Raw genomic sequence first — 14,767 nt, 5'->3', positions numbered from 1 at the left:
AAGAACATCTAAATTAGCTGAATTCTGTAACAGGTACTGCATCCTTTTTTAACCCTACAATCTTCTAACAATTGTGCTCTAAAGAGGTCACTGAAGGAACATAAAAGACATGAATAGAAAAGCATTCTGCAATAATTCCCCATCACTCTCAGACTAGAACATTTTGTCCTTTCAGCACAAGAAGCTACAAGAGCACACAGACACAGAACAAAATAACTTTGATGTGAGTCATTCAGGTTGTTTGGAAAAATAAATCTAAATCCAACTGAACTTTGTCTTCATGTCTATTGATAATATGCTACTAAACTACATACTCATCTACAGAACTGCTATCCTGCCTATGACATCAACCAACTATTTTATCCACTATATAAACCCTGATGACAGAAATAGCACATATCCAGAAAAAACAAAGGCGAAAAGTGGATCTGGCTGAATAATATAATCACACAGTTATAAAATAAGTCTATTCAAATTGCCTGTGCTCTATTCTCCGGGAAATCTCCAGCCATCACACAAGTCATCTGTGGTTCGGTGTCCAGTGAGTTCAAATAACACAGAAATAAGCAGCACTTTAGCAGCTTATTTAATTCACAACAAAGTGGAGATAATGGCCTCTGGGGATCCCCAAAGACACTTCCGCATTTTATGCTTGAGCAGAGTAAATTAACAAATGCGCTCGCTCACTACAGCACCACTGGGAAGTGTTGCTTTATATCATCGCTCTCTCTTCAGCTCTCACTTTCTTCTCTCCCTGATGCTCCCTCCCTGTTTCCCTCGCTCTGTGGGAAAGTGTATTGAGGTGACAAACATCTTCACATAGTGTACAGAGGGACGGAAATGGGGTATAATGAGAAGCCCTTCTTAGTATTTCCTGTTTCAGGTTGTAAGATCTCAGTGGAGATAAGTCACTGAGCTTAGTCATAACAGTCAGTTATTAGTTACCCCGATGAACTGAAGACTATCAGGAAGATTAATTTATAAATATGGTGAGATGAATTCATATAGCTGTCTGCCTTTCTGTGTGAGTGTGTCTATTTATTTCATTCATCTACCTAGTGATGGATTTCTCAGTGATGCCATTTTTCCATATTTCTTATTTCTTACCATCAAATTTAACTTTATTTTAAACTGAGCTGTGCTTAATCCATTTAGAAAAGTCTTTTTCACTAAATCACTACAACACATAAACAAGCTGTGACTTGAACAAAAAACTGCCGGATGTGATGATAAAAAACAAAATTCTTGAATTGTCTGAATATTGTCTAGAAATGTCGTCTCTGTTTAACATCAGCACTGCTTTTGTTTGTCACATTGTAATGAAAACTTTGTATTGTTTGAATTCAAATCAGAAATGAAGAAAAGTTTTGTTCCAAAGAAAAAAAAATAATATTTTGAGTAAATTTTCTTAGTGTACAAAAGTGAGCTGATCATCTGTAGGACTTAATCAAAGAGAACAATATTACATTAGTATTAATTTTTGATGAGCTACATGGCATCACGATGATACTTACCTCTCACACGAACATGTACACTCTGGGAGTCCATCTTGTTGGGCTGGACCATCACCTTGCAGTTGTACTCGCCAGCATCCACCTGCTGTACGTTGCTGAGCTTCAGTGTGCCGTTGTTCTCAAAGGCTCGCTGTCGATGGTTGAACGGTAGCAGCGCAGAGTTCTTGTACCACTTTATGGAGTAGTAAGGGTAGCCAATCACACGGCAGTGAACAAAGGCATCCCGTCCGGCAATCGCTGTGATGTTTTTCATTGGACGGATGTTGGCACGGCCTAAAAAGTGACATAAATTGAGAAAGGGCATTTCAATTATATTGGTACTGACATCAAATCACAAGTGCAGTGCTTGAATTTTGCTGTTTTTGTGAATAAAACGAAACATTTAGGATTTAAACAAAGCAAGGTGAACAGCTAATAAAACAGAGAACATTTCTCTCCACAGCTTCACATATGGTACCTGCCATCGAAATACTTAGATATGCAAAGCAACTGTTGTTTGAAGCTTTTTTTTGTTTGTTCTACCACAGGATTAACTCTAAGTGGAAGGCAGTGAAATGACGAGCAGATTAAAGTGTGCTAACCATCTGAAGGAAAACAGTGTTTAAATAACACTGCGCTGCTGATGCTTATAACTCGGCTCTCACTGCTCACCCACATAACAGTAATACATTCTGTGTCTCATAAAATGGAAACTGAGTAATCACTTTAACATCTGATCGTGAAGAGTTGAATTGGCTGCTTGAGTAAACACGCGCAGACACAGACACACATGAACACTCCCTCACACACAAGCAAACCACAGATAAATTTATTCATGCAAACAGAAGAAATGTATTTTCTTCTGGCTATTTACAAACCAGCCCATTTTGGAACCCAATATCCAGATACGCTTATGTGCAGCAAACCAGGATTTGACCTAAAAATACAGGCATGTAGGAAAAGCACAGTAATAATTTGGAGAGAAAAAGACGAAGCTACATTATTAAAAAATATACAAGGCGTAGAAGAAACGAAAACACACATAAGAACACAAAAAAATGGAGGCAAAATCAATCAGTGGAGAACAGCCTAAAAGCTGATATAAACGCGATTAAAGATTTAATATTAGATCTAGAAATTACTGAGCAAAATATGGCAGAAAAACAACAAAACAATAGAAAAATAAATCATACGAAGAGCATATATAAAAGAAAGAAAATCCTAAAAAAAAAACAAAAAAAACATTATGTGGCCAACTTTCAGACCCCAACAACAACCAGAGCTTGTGTATTGCAAAGCCAAACAGCCAGCTGGACAGAGACACAAAGACAGACACACAAACAGACAGACAGGTATGTGTATTGTTGTTCTTGGAGGAGCTGATTTGACAAGCACCTCTTACGTTTATTCGAGCCTGGTGGTACACGACCCCCGCTGAGTTGCTGCATGTGCACCGGTACACCCCGCCGTCCTGCACCTGCGTGTGGGTCACATTGAGCTGGCTGACCACATGGCCCTCGTGCGTCTCGTAGTGGCCCAGGTGGTGGTGACTGTCTTTGATGACGGGGTCGTCGTCCAGCGACCAGGTGCATCTGGGAGGCGGTGTGCCCTTGACGTTGCAGACCAGGAAGACAGGCTCGTTGGGGTTCACGACTTTCTCGCTGAAGGAGGACAGGATCTTTGGAGTACCGTCTGTGGTGGGGGACAAAGTGGTAGGGGACAGGAATGCAGCGGTGAATAAATCGGTAACTCATTCACAGTAAATTTTAAAGTATATTATAGAAAGAGAATGGACTCCAACTGCTAAATGGATCTTTACTGCACTTTGAAAGACAGACATACAAAAATTGTGAAATGCCTGTTATAAAGATGTATAAAGTATTAATGTGATTTTGGCAGTGAGGGCAGTGTGAACATGCTGACTTATTGTTGAGTCATCTCAGTCAGCGACACGGAGAAACATCTAACTGAAAACACTTTCCTGGCCAAAAACTGCACGAGGTAGTGTCATCTCCACAGGATGAATGAAAAGGATTTCCTGTCTATTATTAGAGCTAGAAAAGTCATTTGAATACATTTGGAAATATCTTGTCCCATGGATTGTATTGTTTTGAATTGTAAAAATCTGTCTGTTCTGTTTGTGGTTTCTTTTAAACCTCCAACAACTTATTTTTAAAGAAGTAGTCATCTCTCTTCTGCAGATAAACAGTTTGTGCTGTGAGTTTTTAGGATGGACAGTTGGGTGATTAAAAGCATTTTCTTGTTTCTTATGAATTGTGTTAGGGGATATAAGTTTTTCTTCCTCTATGGGAGCTGCTATTGGTGATTACTGAACTAATAATGTATATGAAGTGGATACTTTTTGAGAAAAAACACAGTGCATACGTATAACAATGAGAACGGTGCAGCATATTATATAATCACAATCATTAATTTGATGTCAGGTGGAAATCTTAAAAAGTCCTGTTCTGTGAAATAATAATCAAGTCTCAACCCAGAAAAACTAAAAGATAAATCTTTGGTTTGTGTCAAGACTTTGACATTCTGTGTGTACATGTTTCTTTGTATATTGTGAGGCAGACCCACAGTACTTCTATAGGTTTCATTATGAACAGTGATCCAGCAGCTTTCCTCCAGACAGAGAGAGTGGTTGGTTTTTGAAATGTCTGTGTCTGCCTGCTGCTGCTCTCTGATAATCTAGGGCTGTTCCACATGATTATAGATGATCAATATCTTCTTTTTACAGCTCCCTGGCCACAGGAGACAGTTGCCTGAGCAACGCTGCCAAGGTAAGCTATTAGATTCACTATGTGTGGTGCATGTATTTTTTTGTATGTGTTTGTGAAGTCTGGGATGATCATACTAATGACGGCCTATAGCAGAGATTCACAGCAGGATGCCATTAACACGTAAGTCCTGTATTGATCCTCAAGGCCTGAATATGTTACAGCTAACTGATTATGCATAGTGTATATGTGGCTTTTGGTCAGCATTTGTGTGCATGGATACTTGTGCACTGCACTGCTGCAAATCACATCCACCTACTTTACCTTCAAGGATGACTTGCACAAAGTCCTGTGCAGACATCTTTCCCTTCCTGGCGAAGCACTGGTAGGCCCCACCGTCACTCTTCGACATTCCCTCCATGATGAGGTTCTCCCGGTTGAGCCCAGTGAAACGGACATTGTTGCCAGGGTAGATGATCTCTCCGTTGCGGTACCATGACAGTTCATACTCGTCTGAGCCGCTCACGCTACAGGACAGAGACACCTTGCTACCCACACTGCCTTTCACCTTCCGAGGGCTGACCACCACCTTCAAAGGCTCTAAGAACACAAAGAAATCAGAAAAATGCTGCATTTTTAAGAAAGTCATAGTTTCAGAGTAGCGGTGATAGAAAATAAAGATATCTGTACAGTTGTTGCTAAATCTTTTTCAGAGGTTATGAAAATGTACTGTACATGTTAGTTGCTTCATGATATTTGGTTGTTCCAGGAGATGCTTTTCAGCAAAATGTTATGTCCATTTTGCCCATATAGTATCATAGCTAGTCACCTACTCATGAACACTATCTCAAATTCCAGAGACTGTTTCAACCAGAGTCTAAAGTTAAGGACTGAAAATTGTACATATGGACACTTAAATAGTCATAAACCTTTGAGTTCTTCTGTTTTCCATCCACTCATAGCACCACAGTTTACATACGATTGTTAGAAAATGACCACATCATGATGTGTGAATGACCAGACACTAATCACAGAGGATCTCCCCCTTTTAATAAAAGACTTACGTTTGACGTACACGCGCCCCATGACCTCAGCATTGCCATAACTGTTCCACACTTCGCAAACGTACGTCCCAGAGTCGCTGGGCTGCAAGCTCTCTATCAGCAACCCTGTGATGGTCTGGCGGAAGCGACTGTCAGGCTCCAAAGGGCTGTTGTCCTTGAGCCAGCGGTATTTGGGCATCGGGTAGCCTGAGGCCTTACAGGGCAGCTCCACCCGATGATTAATCATCACCTCTCGGTGGTCAAAGCCATCCAAGATGCTTGGCTCAGCATTGGTGGGGTCTGGAAGGAGCAAAGAATTTAGTGTTAATTAGTGGTGAGCGTTGCCAGGCACATGACAGTATAATCCAATATTGATTATTGGGGTCAAGATTCAGTCCTATATACTGTATATTTTGTTATGTGAGGGAGAGAAGAGAGCAACAGACTCTCTGTTTCTATCATTTTAATTTTTTTTATCTTTCCTCACAACCAAATCAGAGAGTGTGGCATGGATTGGTCTTTTATATCCACCTGCCAATTATATGATAAATGATAATTCATTTATCAAACTTTACAATATAGATCAGTGAGCCTACATAGCAGTGTTTGTTTACTTGTTCATGACTGGCACAAAGATGAACTGCATAATTCATTCAGTCGAGTGGATAGTTCTGCATGACAGGATTGGATAGACTGTAAATTTGATAAATCAAAGTTCTATAATTCACCCATAATTCATAGGGACAACATTTTCATGGTTGATATCATTTTAACTGGTGTAATTCATAATTTATAAATGTGCATTATTCTGTCTCATGCAGTTTTACCAACTGAAAAACTGTAAGCGTGTGTGAGGATGATCAACGGCATTCTCTTCAATACAATCATTTGTTATCCTGCACTATTTGTTCCATCCGTGTGTATAAACTGTATGTGGTAGCAAAGACCAATGTATGGCAATGGCAATTAAATTGAGTTTGAACGCAGCACTGACCTGACACGATGAGACGTGCGCTGTTGCTCTGACGAGTCTCACCGGTGTAGCGGTGGCGTGTGGTGCAGCGATAGTTATTCAGCCCATCCTCAGGCAGGACGTCCAGAATATACAAGGCTCCCGTGGATGTGATGAGATATCTTTGTCCTGGAGCAGATAAGAGGAGAGAGTGGCAACACATAAAAGGCAACATTGGTTACATAGACTCAAAACAACTTTTATAGCATAAAGAATTCATTCACTCCTACACAACTGAAGGATTTCTGTCTCCGTGGGGTGCTGATGCAGGGTAAATCTGTAGAAGTTCAAAGTTTTTCTTTATTTTTACATGACAAAAGAAAGCTCACTAGAGCAAAGTGAAAAATAATTTCACTTATCTCATGTAAATAAACAATAACTACAAAAGATTTGATGTGTAGTGAGACTAAACTCAGAAATATTTGAAGTAAAAGTCTGTTTAATCCAGGTAATGGATCATAAAATGTAGTCATGATTTTAAACATACACAAAGATCATTCCTACAATCAGAGCTGTGTAGCAAATCTTGGACCTCTAACCAATTGTATTGTCATCACTTGTTCCAATGTCCCATAAAGAAAGTCAATCCCTCTTTGGCTGTCACTGTCAGTTCAGTGTGCACATTAATATTCTGATAATTCTGCAGATCAAACCAGGCGGAGTGGTTGTCAGCATCCATAAGGAAAGAAACCTTCCCATCACCTGGATGCCCACACCCCCATGGTATCAGGTTCATGTCAAATCTGATTGAAAATGCAATTTACAGGAGATTGTCTTCACTGTGCAGTGGTGGGCAGAGTGACAGAAGCAGCTTAACTCCTGCCTGAGGAGGAACAGCTTGGTAACAGCTAAAGGTATACAGCAAGTGATGCTGATGGGAAAATATACAGCAGTGTGAACAGGTTAAAGAAAATACCACTGTGCACATCAGCACATTTTAAGAATGCCTACCTAAACATCTCTCCCTTCTCCCTTACATCGCTCTCCTCTTTACAAAAATGTAAAGAAGCAAATAGCAAGTTAATATATAATGCCAAAAACAAGAGAAAAGGGTGTTTCAAATAAAGTTTGTAAAAAGAGATTAAACAAAACAAATTGAGGCTTTTTGTTTATTGTTGTGGATTATCAAGCTCAGGTTATCCATGTCTGTGGAAAGTTGTTTTTAATACAGTACAAAAAAATGAGCAGGAAATGGATGTTCTGAAACAATAAAACTGTACATCCAACCACTGGGAGTATGTGCAGACACCTACAAGAAGAATATTTAGTAGAAGAGAAACCTGGATAAGTAGCACCAGAAACAGCACTGGAATAAATTTAATTCCCTGCTATTTTTGACTGCTTAGATTAGCAGAAATTTTCTCTGCGTATTTGATTTTGATTGCACTCTGTGTCTGAAGGCAGTGATATCAGTGATTTATCCAAAAGTAGTATGAACCGAGGCTGTGTGGGAGCCGCTAAAGCAGATTAGCAGTGGGTAATTCATTTAAGTTGAACAAGAGGAGCAGAGGGTTCTCTTCTGATTTTCCTTTCTTTTATTTCTTTTTTTTTTTTTAAGAAAGAGTAAACATGTATGATGTGTTTTCATATTTATGATAACAAATCGCTAAGCTGTAAAAAGACAGCCTGCTTTTTTTTCCCCCAGCCAAAATCTTTAAAAGCGCTAAAGAGTTAGATTATTTACTTTAAACTGGTGCAGTTTTAATATTTATTGTTGTGAAAAGCAAAATGGCCTTCCACATATAGACAATTCAAGATCATATGAAAAATGCATGGGCAAGCAGGTGCAGAGGCTTCTCCTTTCTGTAACAAATTAAATACCACCTCCCTTAGGTCACGTAACATTATCCCCTACAGATCAGAGCGAAAAGATCTGTATGTCACACTATAATTGCAGTGTGGCCTCTGCATTTTATGTTGCAGTGCTCCAGTGTGCTCCAGTGCTGTGTTAAGGTTTAGTGTTACCAGACAGGATTGTATGAATAATGGCACAGTCCAAACCAATTAGCTGAAAAATGCAAACGAGAAATACCCTAAATGTAGTTTTTTTCCCCCCTCAAACATTCATTTCTACGCTAATGTTAACATCAAACCACTACATGTTTTAATATTCCACTTGAGACTAATATGTATGAAAGAAGCAAAGCATGCTTAATATGCTTACATTTTATATGCATTTTTGAGTTTTATACATGGAAAAGAAAAATAGACCTTGTGGGGTTAAGCAAACAGGGGGAATAGAGAGCGGGGCGGGAGAAGTGAAATTTTTATTTTTTTTGCACAGCTATTGTAAGCATTGACCTAGATAGAACCGACAACAGATTCCATGGATTTGATGTCCTGAAGGGGTTTCGCTGGTTTACATACAGGGCTGTTAGATGGGCAACCAGCAAGTGGAATCTATAAAGAGAGGGAGGGTGTGTATGTGTGTGTGTGGAGATATGCCGGCAGCCATGCATGCATGCCAGTGTGCGAGACGATTGGTGAGAGGAAATCTTCTCAAGAGGTTGAGGAGGCCAAATGCAAAAAAAAGAAAAAAAAGAAAAAAGCATTACTGATGTTTAATATTTACTATCATCATCACTGTCACTTTTTAGCTATATTTCACTGTGTACACAGCAGAGGAAGAAGTCTTTTTTAAAATTTCATTTTATATTTTGTATTTAGGTAATTTTATAAATGTCTGGAAATTTTGTGAATATACGATAACATTTTATACTACGTGGTTGTGATCAGATAAAAAAAGAGGAAGAGGAAAAAAATCAATCAACATTTTGCCAATAAACAGCCAAAAGGTGAAAACTCTGAAAACTATATTTTAACATGTACATTGGCAGCAATCAAAGAATTCAGTGATCTTCTCTGTAGCTTTCCACTCCACACACTGCCTCTTTCCCTTTCTTCTCTCCTCCCTTCTGGCTTCTCCATTTTGATTCTGTACTGGTCCTCTGAAATCTCACTGTGGAATCCATCTTGAGTGAGACAAAATGGTATTTCACTCCAGCCGCTGTGAGCTGCTGCAATTTTCTCTTCAAGCACCTCTATGCTCCTGCAATGCCTTTTAAGACGTCAGAGCTCAGTTATTGTGTTATGACAGAATGAAGTGCAGGCAAAGGGAACGCTACAGTAGCAAGGGGTTTCAAAATGAGAGCTATTGTATTGTATTGTATTGTATTTCTTCTGTCGCGATCCGCTCCCTTTAATTCCATTGCTTTGTCTTTAACTCGTTCACTGCATCAGTATTTAGGAGTAATTCCTGTTCACAAAGCCAGTATGTCAAGTGAAAAATTACACACAATGTCCTTTAAATACATGTAATGTGAAAGGACTGTAAATCTGTAATGTAGTCCAGCGCAGTATATAAACTGCTGTGGATTAATTAAGGCAGTAATTGAGGCCTCGGTTCCCAGATGTATTGAAATCCTCTGGACAGAGATTTCTGTGTTATTGTCCGAAAGTGGAGCCCTTCCCTCTGCTCATTCACAGGCGCTGCTACTGTAAAGTGAAAAGTGCTCCACTCCACCAGACACACTTTATCTAATCATCCCCACTTTGCCAGAGACAGAATCTAATACGAACAGCAGGCTCTCACTCTCAGCAGGCTAAATAAGCCTCGACGTACAGATGAGCTAGTGTCACAGTATCCTCACTGGCAGCAGATGCACTGAAGTCACTGGGATTTAAATAGGAGCCGAGTTGGTCACATCTTAGCTTACAATCTGCAACTCAGTGATGAGAATGAATTAATGATAAAATGCCAACATCTTAATTCTAATTGACCAGGTAAGATCAACATCTGTGGTCCAGCGTGGTCACAAGTGGCCCACATTTCTGACAAATGTGTATAATACTTATGCTATTATTATTATGTGTGAAATGCTTTTCTTTTCTACATGCTCCTTGACAAACAAAACAATATACAAAAACAACATACTTAACTTTACTACATTTTATAGCATCTGAAGGTACCTTTGTGGTGTTCAGCATTTTCAGCATAAAATGGTTTAAAAACATGTTTATTATAAAAATGTAAACGTGCCTATAGTAATAAACATGTTACATTTTTGATTTTTTCATTTAAGTGAATGGGAAGATGTGTCCGAACTTTTGACTGGTACTAGACATTTAGTCGGTGTAATGTTACAAAGAATAATTGATGTATGGGTATAGGTATTTACTAATGAAGTAGCTTCTGTCTTTATAAATTTACAATTTTGAAACTGGAACAAGAAGAAGTACATATTCTGTTCATGCTTAGTTTCAGTTTGTGATGGGGTCTCACTCTGTTTGAGAGATCCATTTATCCATTTATCATGGGAAGTAACCTCAATACTAAACCATATATAAAAATAATGGAGGTAGCCACGATGACATAACCCACTGGTTGCGGACTCCTGGTTTAAATCTTCAAGTTTGCATTTCGACCATTGCAATCTTGGATTTTGGAGCTGATAGCTGGGTTAGTTTGGTGCAGGTACAGTCTTAGGTTATTAACGCTCATGCTAATTTTTGCTACGGAAAAACAGACTGAAAACCATTAAAAGATCATGCACTTACTGGAAAAAACTGAAGAGCAGACTCCTTTAGAGGGTCCTTTAGTACAACCAAACACTGAACAATTTTTTTAGGTGACCAAAATTTTACAATTAACTTTGATGAACTGAAAACACACTGAAATAGCAACAGCTATGGCTATGCCTATACTCTGTGAATCTGGGGTTACACCATGGTTACATTAACTACCCTAACATTGTTGGCATGGTACGGCAACCTGCCTGTGACATACAACTGTAATGAATGGGGAAATAAGCTAAGGAACAGTTTGCACCAAGCTTTTGTACAAGGCTGTAAACAAGTTTATTTCTACTGTAAATTGAGCATTTTTAGGCCAGCCTCAAGTGGCCACTCAAGAAACTGCAGTTTTTGGCACTTCTTGGTTGGCTTTATTTTCATCCCTGGAGCATGGATGTATTATAAGAACTGGATATCAGACTAAAAAATGGCACCAATTTAGTCCAATAACAATTGCTCAGCTGGCACGTACGCCAAAACCCGTTTCTAGCTCACAGGTTTGCTTCTGTATCCTTTGGCCCACTGAATATGTGCGGTAGTGTTTCCCCTGCTGACCCCAACTGCAAGTTCCCGTTTGGCCCATGAACTTTACATTCTGATGATGTCATGTTTTTTTAAAATGACTTTTCTCAGCTCGAGGAAAGATTTACAAATATAAAACATCCATGGATCAAACAATTCATTATAGAAAGAATCATAATTTACTATAATTTTTTTATTGCAGTGCCACTCGTTCTGTTTTACAGTTTTATAGACTTCTCTTTTATAATGGTGGTCCTTGGGGGAAAATGCTTTTGGGGCCGCAGGGATATTTTTCACTGCAATATCATGAGTGACCACTGGGAAAAATTTGGCAGCCAGGCTGAGTGGTGGAGCCGTATCCAGCTCTTATAATACATCCATGCCCTAGAAGTTGCCACTTGTGCTACGTATGCAACGCTTTGAATTTAATAGGCTGAAAATGCTGTGTATAGACAGTAATCTCTTCTATAAAAGGGTGAGTCGGTGAGTCAGTGTTGTTATTGCTTAAAGAGGAAAGTGGGACTGCATCTACGGTGCACTGTGAGTCAGACAGTGAGGAGGGACCCAGTTCTAGTCAGGTCAGTGGAGACAGAGAGATGATAAATGGGTTTATGAATGTTCTAGGTCTGTGTGGTGACTTCAACTCTCATGAGTCAGTTCAGTTATTATATTCAAATTAAAAACAGATAACTGCCTATCATAGGTCTTCTTTACACTGCATCAGTCGGGGAAAGGAACCACATATCCAAAAGACTTAAATGATACTGTCAGTGCGCTGTTAACCCGGATTAATTTAGCATTTACCACCATTTACTGTTTTTAACGATCCTATGCTGCTGCTTCAAAAATAAAAACATTTGAAAGGAAGTAATGCCTTCACTCCTGTGGTGGTAATGTCAGAGGAGTGAACAGTGTGTTCTCAGACTAATTTCTGCGTGCTCAGAGTCAGGGGTACGTTGCAACGTGAAACAGGGCACGGGGGGCCTGACGTTGGATCACAGCTCTAATCTGAACTGATTGAGGTCAGATCGCAGGACTGAACTCTCCACCGCAGGGCTCCTCAGTGCTGCATGGCTACATGCAGAGAAATTGAAATGAGTAGTATGACTGTTCTGTGGACCAAAAGAAGATATATCTATTGTTAATATACTGTATCTCTCTATGTAGGTTGCCATACTTAATCATAACTGCCTTCATTCACTGTTAAAAATAAATTACACATAACTAAAACTTAAGCCTGATGGTATACTGTAGGTGTAATGTTCTAGACCATGGGGTGAATGCAGACACTGTCTCTCTCCTGGATCTATCTAATTAACATGATGACCCTGAAATCAATAAAAGACATGCTAATTGTCAAACTACTGCACCACTCTTCAAAAAAAAAAGAAAAGATACTTGACCTGAGGTGAAGGAACCGGTTTGAAGAAACAAAAATGAAACCTGCTAAAGAATTAATGATATTTTTTGTGAATGGGAAATATCTGTATTTAAGTCAGTTATCTGCAACACTTTGCTGCTGGCTTCTCTCCGTGTCACAGTTCATGTTTGTGCCACATATTTGAAACTTCAAAGATAACTTTCTGAATGCATCGCATCACTTTTTTAACCGTATTCCTATTCTGACTACTGCGTAACAACATCTGAGACATTGACAAGAGAAGATGGGATGTCAAATAAGCTTTTTGACTATCAATTAGATAAATTACAACAGTATTTAGCAACATTTTCTTCAGCAGCATAATGTGGTAGATCAGGGAACATGTACTGTCCACTGCAGAAGAAGAAGTGAATTACATTTCTGGAGATGCAGTGTGTAGTAGTGCATCATTACAAATGTGATAAATGTAAGTAATACTAGACCAATGTTATGTTAGCGATTGCGTCTTGTATAATGGACTGTGCACTCATTTTTTTCCAAAGAGTAGGCATGATGAATTTTGTAGTGAAAAATGTAAAATCATTTAACAGTGTACCACTTCAGGGCTTCCAAAACTGATCGAGATTGCATGGTTTACTGTGGATTTTAAGCAAATGTGATCTGATGCACTTAATCCCACACATGTAGATATGGGTAATTTATTAACATGCCTTCGCCATCACAGTCAAACAATTTGGATTTTCAACACTGCTGTTAACTAGACAGTTTGTTATATCTAAGATTTCAAGACAATGGTGGTGAAAACAATGAAAATGGATTTTGCATGAAATTGTAAATGGTGGAAAAATAATCAAATATAATGAAAAACTGTACAGTGGATATGTCTCAGGGCAGGAAATCAACATCATACAGCTTATGAGTTAGCAGTTAAAATAAAAAGTTGCTTTTATAGTGGCATCAACTGGTCTATCAAGGTTTTTAATTTTTAAGAGCCCTGACTCAAAACTATCCAATTCTGGTGGTGTCTTTGAGCTCCTACTTGTTTTGAGACAGCAAAGGAAAATTTTGAACCGAAACAGGGCAGTAAAGATAAGACTGGAATAAAAAAATGTCACAGATTTGCTCACAAAACCTCCAAGCTAATGCTATTAAAACTGAGTCAATTCAAAAAGCTTTCAGCACCTGTATAAGTCACCTATAAAAATCTCTTTCTCTCAATGCACCTGCTGTGTGAATAGATTTTAGGAATACAAGCAAATGACAGAGCTGCCATTGAAGCCTCAACGAAGAAGGCATCTTTGGTTCAGTGAAAGTTTTGGCATCAGAGCTGGAATGCTAAGAGACTCTCTGTCTCTTATTCACCCTCAAAAACCTCTGTGTCCCTGTTTGGCTCAATCTACTTCCTCTCCTGCCTTCTCTCTCCCCCTCTCCCTCTCTCTCTCTCTCTCTCTCTCTCTCTCTCTCTCTCTCCTCTCTCTCTCTCTCTCTCTCTCTCTCTCTCTCTCTCTCTCTCTCTCTCTCTCTCTCTCTCTCTCTCTCTCTCTCTCTCTCTCTCTCTCTCTCTCTCTCTCTCTCTCTCTCTCTCTGTGTGTGTCCTGAATGCTAAAACAGTGGTTGGCTGTGTCAGAACACTGCAATGAAATCCTGCAGTCTCAAACGCCCACCATCCAGTAAACACCTTCCTTTACCTACAAGTTCACCCAAAGCTGTATTTCACATTTAATATACATTTAGTTGAATACCATAAAAGCCTATTGAATATTGAAATTACCGGATGCCATACTGTATGATGTATGATAAATTCAATTTTTGGGGAGGGGGGCAGTAAAAAATCATTTAAACTAATCTCACAGAAATTTAAAAAAGAAAAATGGTTCAATGGGTTTACCAAAGAATAACGCATGTCAAAAAAGATAAAAGGGATTGATTAATAAAACCAACACCAATTAACCCCAATTACCATACCATGCACCATCCATATGTAAAGATATGCTTTTTGATTCTAGAGATAGGGAACT

The 14,767-nt window shown here is 39.0% G+C and overlaps 1 protein-coding gene across 6 annotated transcripts in view; it reads right to left on the bottom strand.

Moving 5' to 3' along the window:
• The window catches only part of dscamb (Down syndrome cell adhesion molecule b), a 102,371-nt gene that overhangs the window by 34,320 nt on the left and 53,284 nt on the right, over window positions 1-14,767 (bottom strand). For all 6 annotated transcript variants that reach the window (XM_062418864.1, XM_062418867.1, XM_062418865.1 and 3 more), the window contains exons 3-7: window positions 6,257-6,403; window positions 5,284-5,562; window positions 4,544-4,819; window positions 2,889-3,185; window positions 1,515-1,787 (exon numbers count right to left, since the gene is read on the bottom strand). In XM_062418864.1, the coding sequence (XP_062274848.1) occupies window positions 1,515-1,787; window positions 2,889-3,185; window positions 4,544-4,819; window positions 5,284-5,562; window positions 6,257-6,403 (1,272 nt within the window). The remainder of the gene's footprint in view (window positions 1-1,514; window positions 1,788-2,888; window positions 3,186-4,543; window positions 4,820-5,283; window positions 5,563-6,256; window positions 6,404-14,767) is intronic.

The sequence above is a fragment of the Scomber scombrus genome, chromosome 5 (assembly GCF_963691925.1).
Source record: "Scomber scombrus chromosome 5, fScoSco1.1, whole genome shotgun sequence".
NCBI lineage: Eukaryota > Metazoa > Chordata > Actinopteri > Scombriformes > Scombridae > Scomber > Scomber scombrus.
Note: the sequence above shows the minus strand (reverse complement) of the source record. Positions and strands in the feature narration are given on the sequence as shown.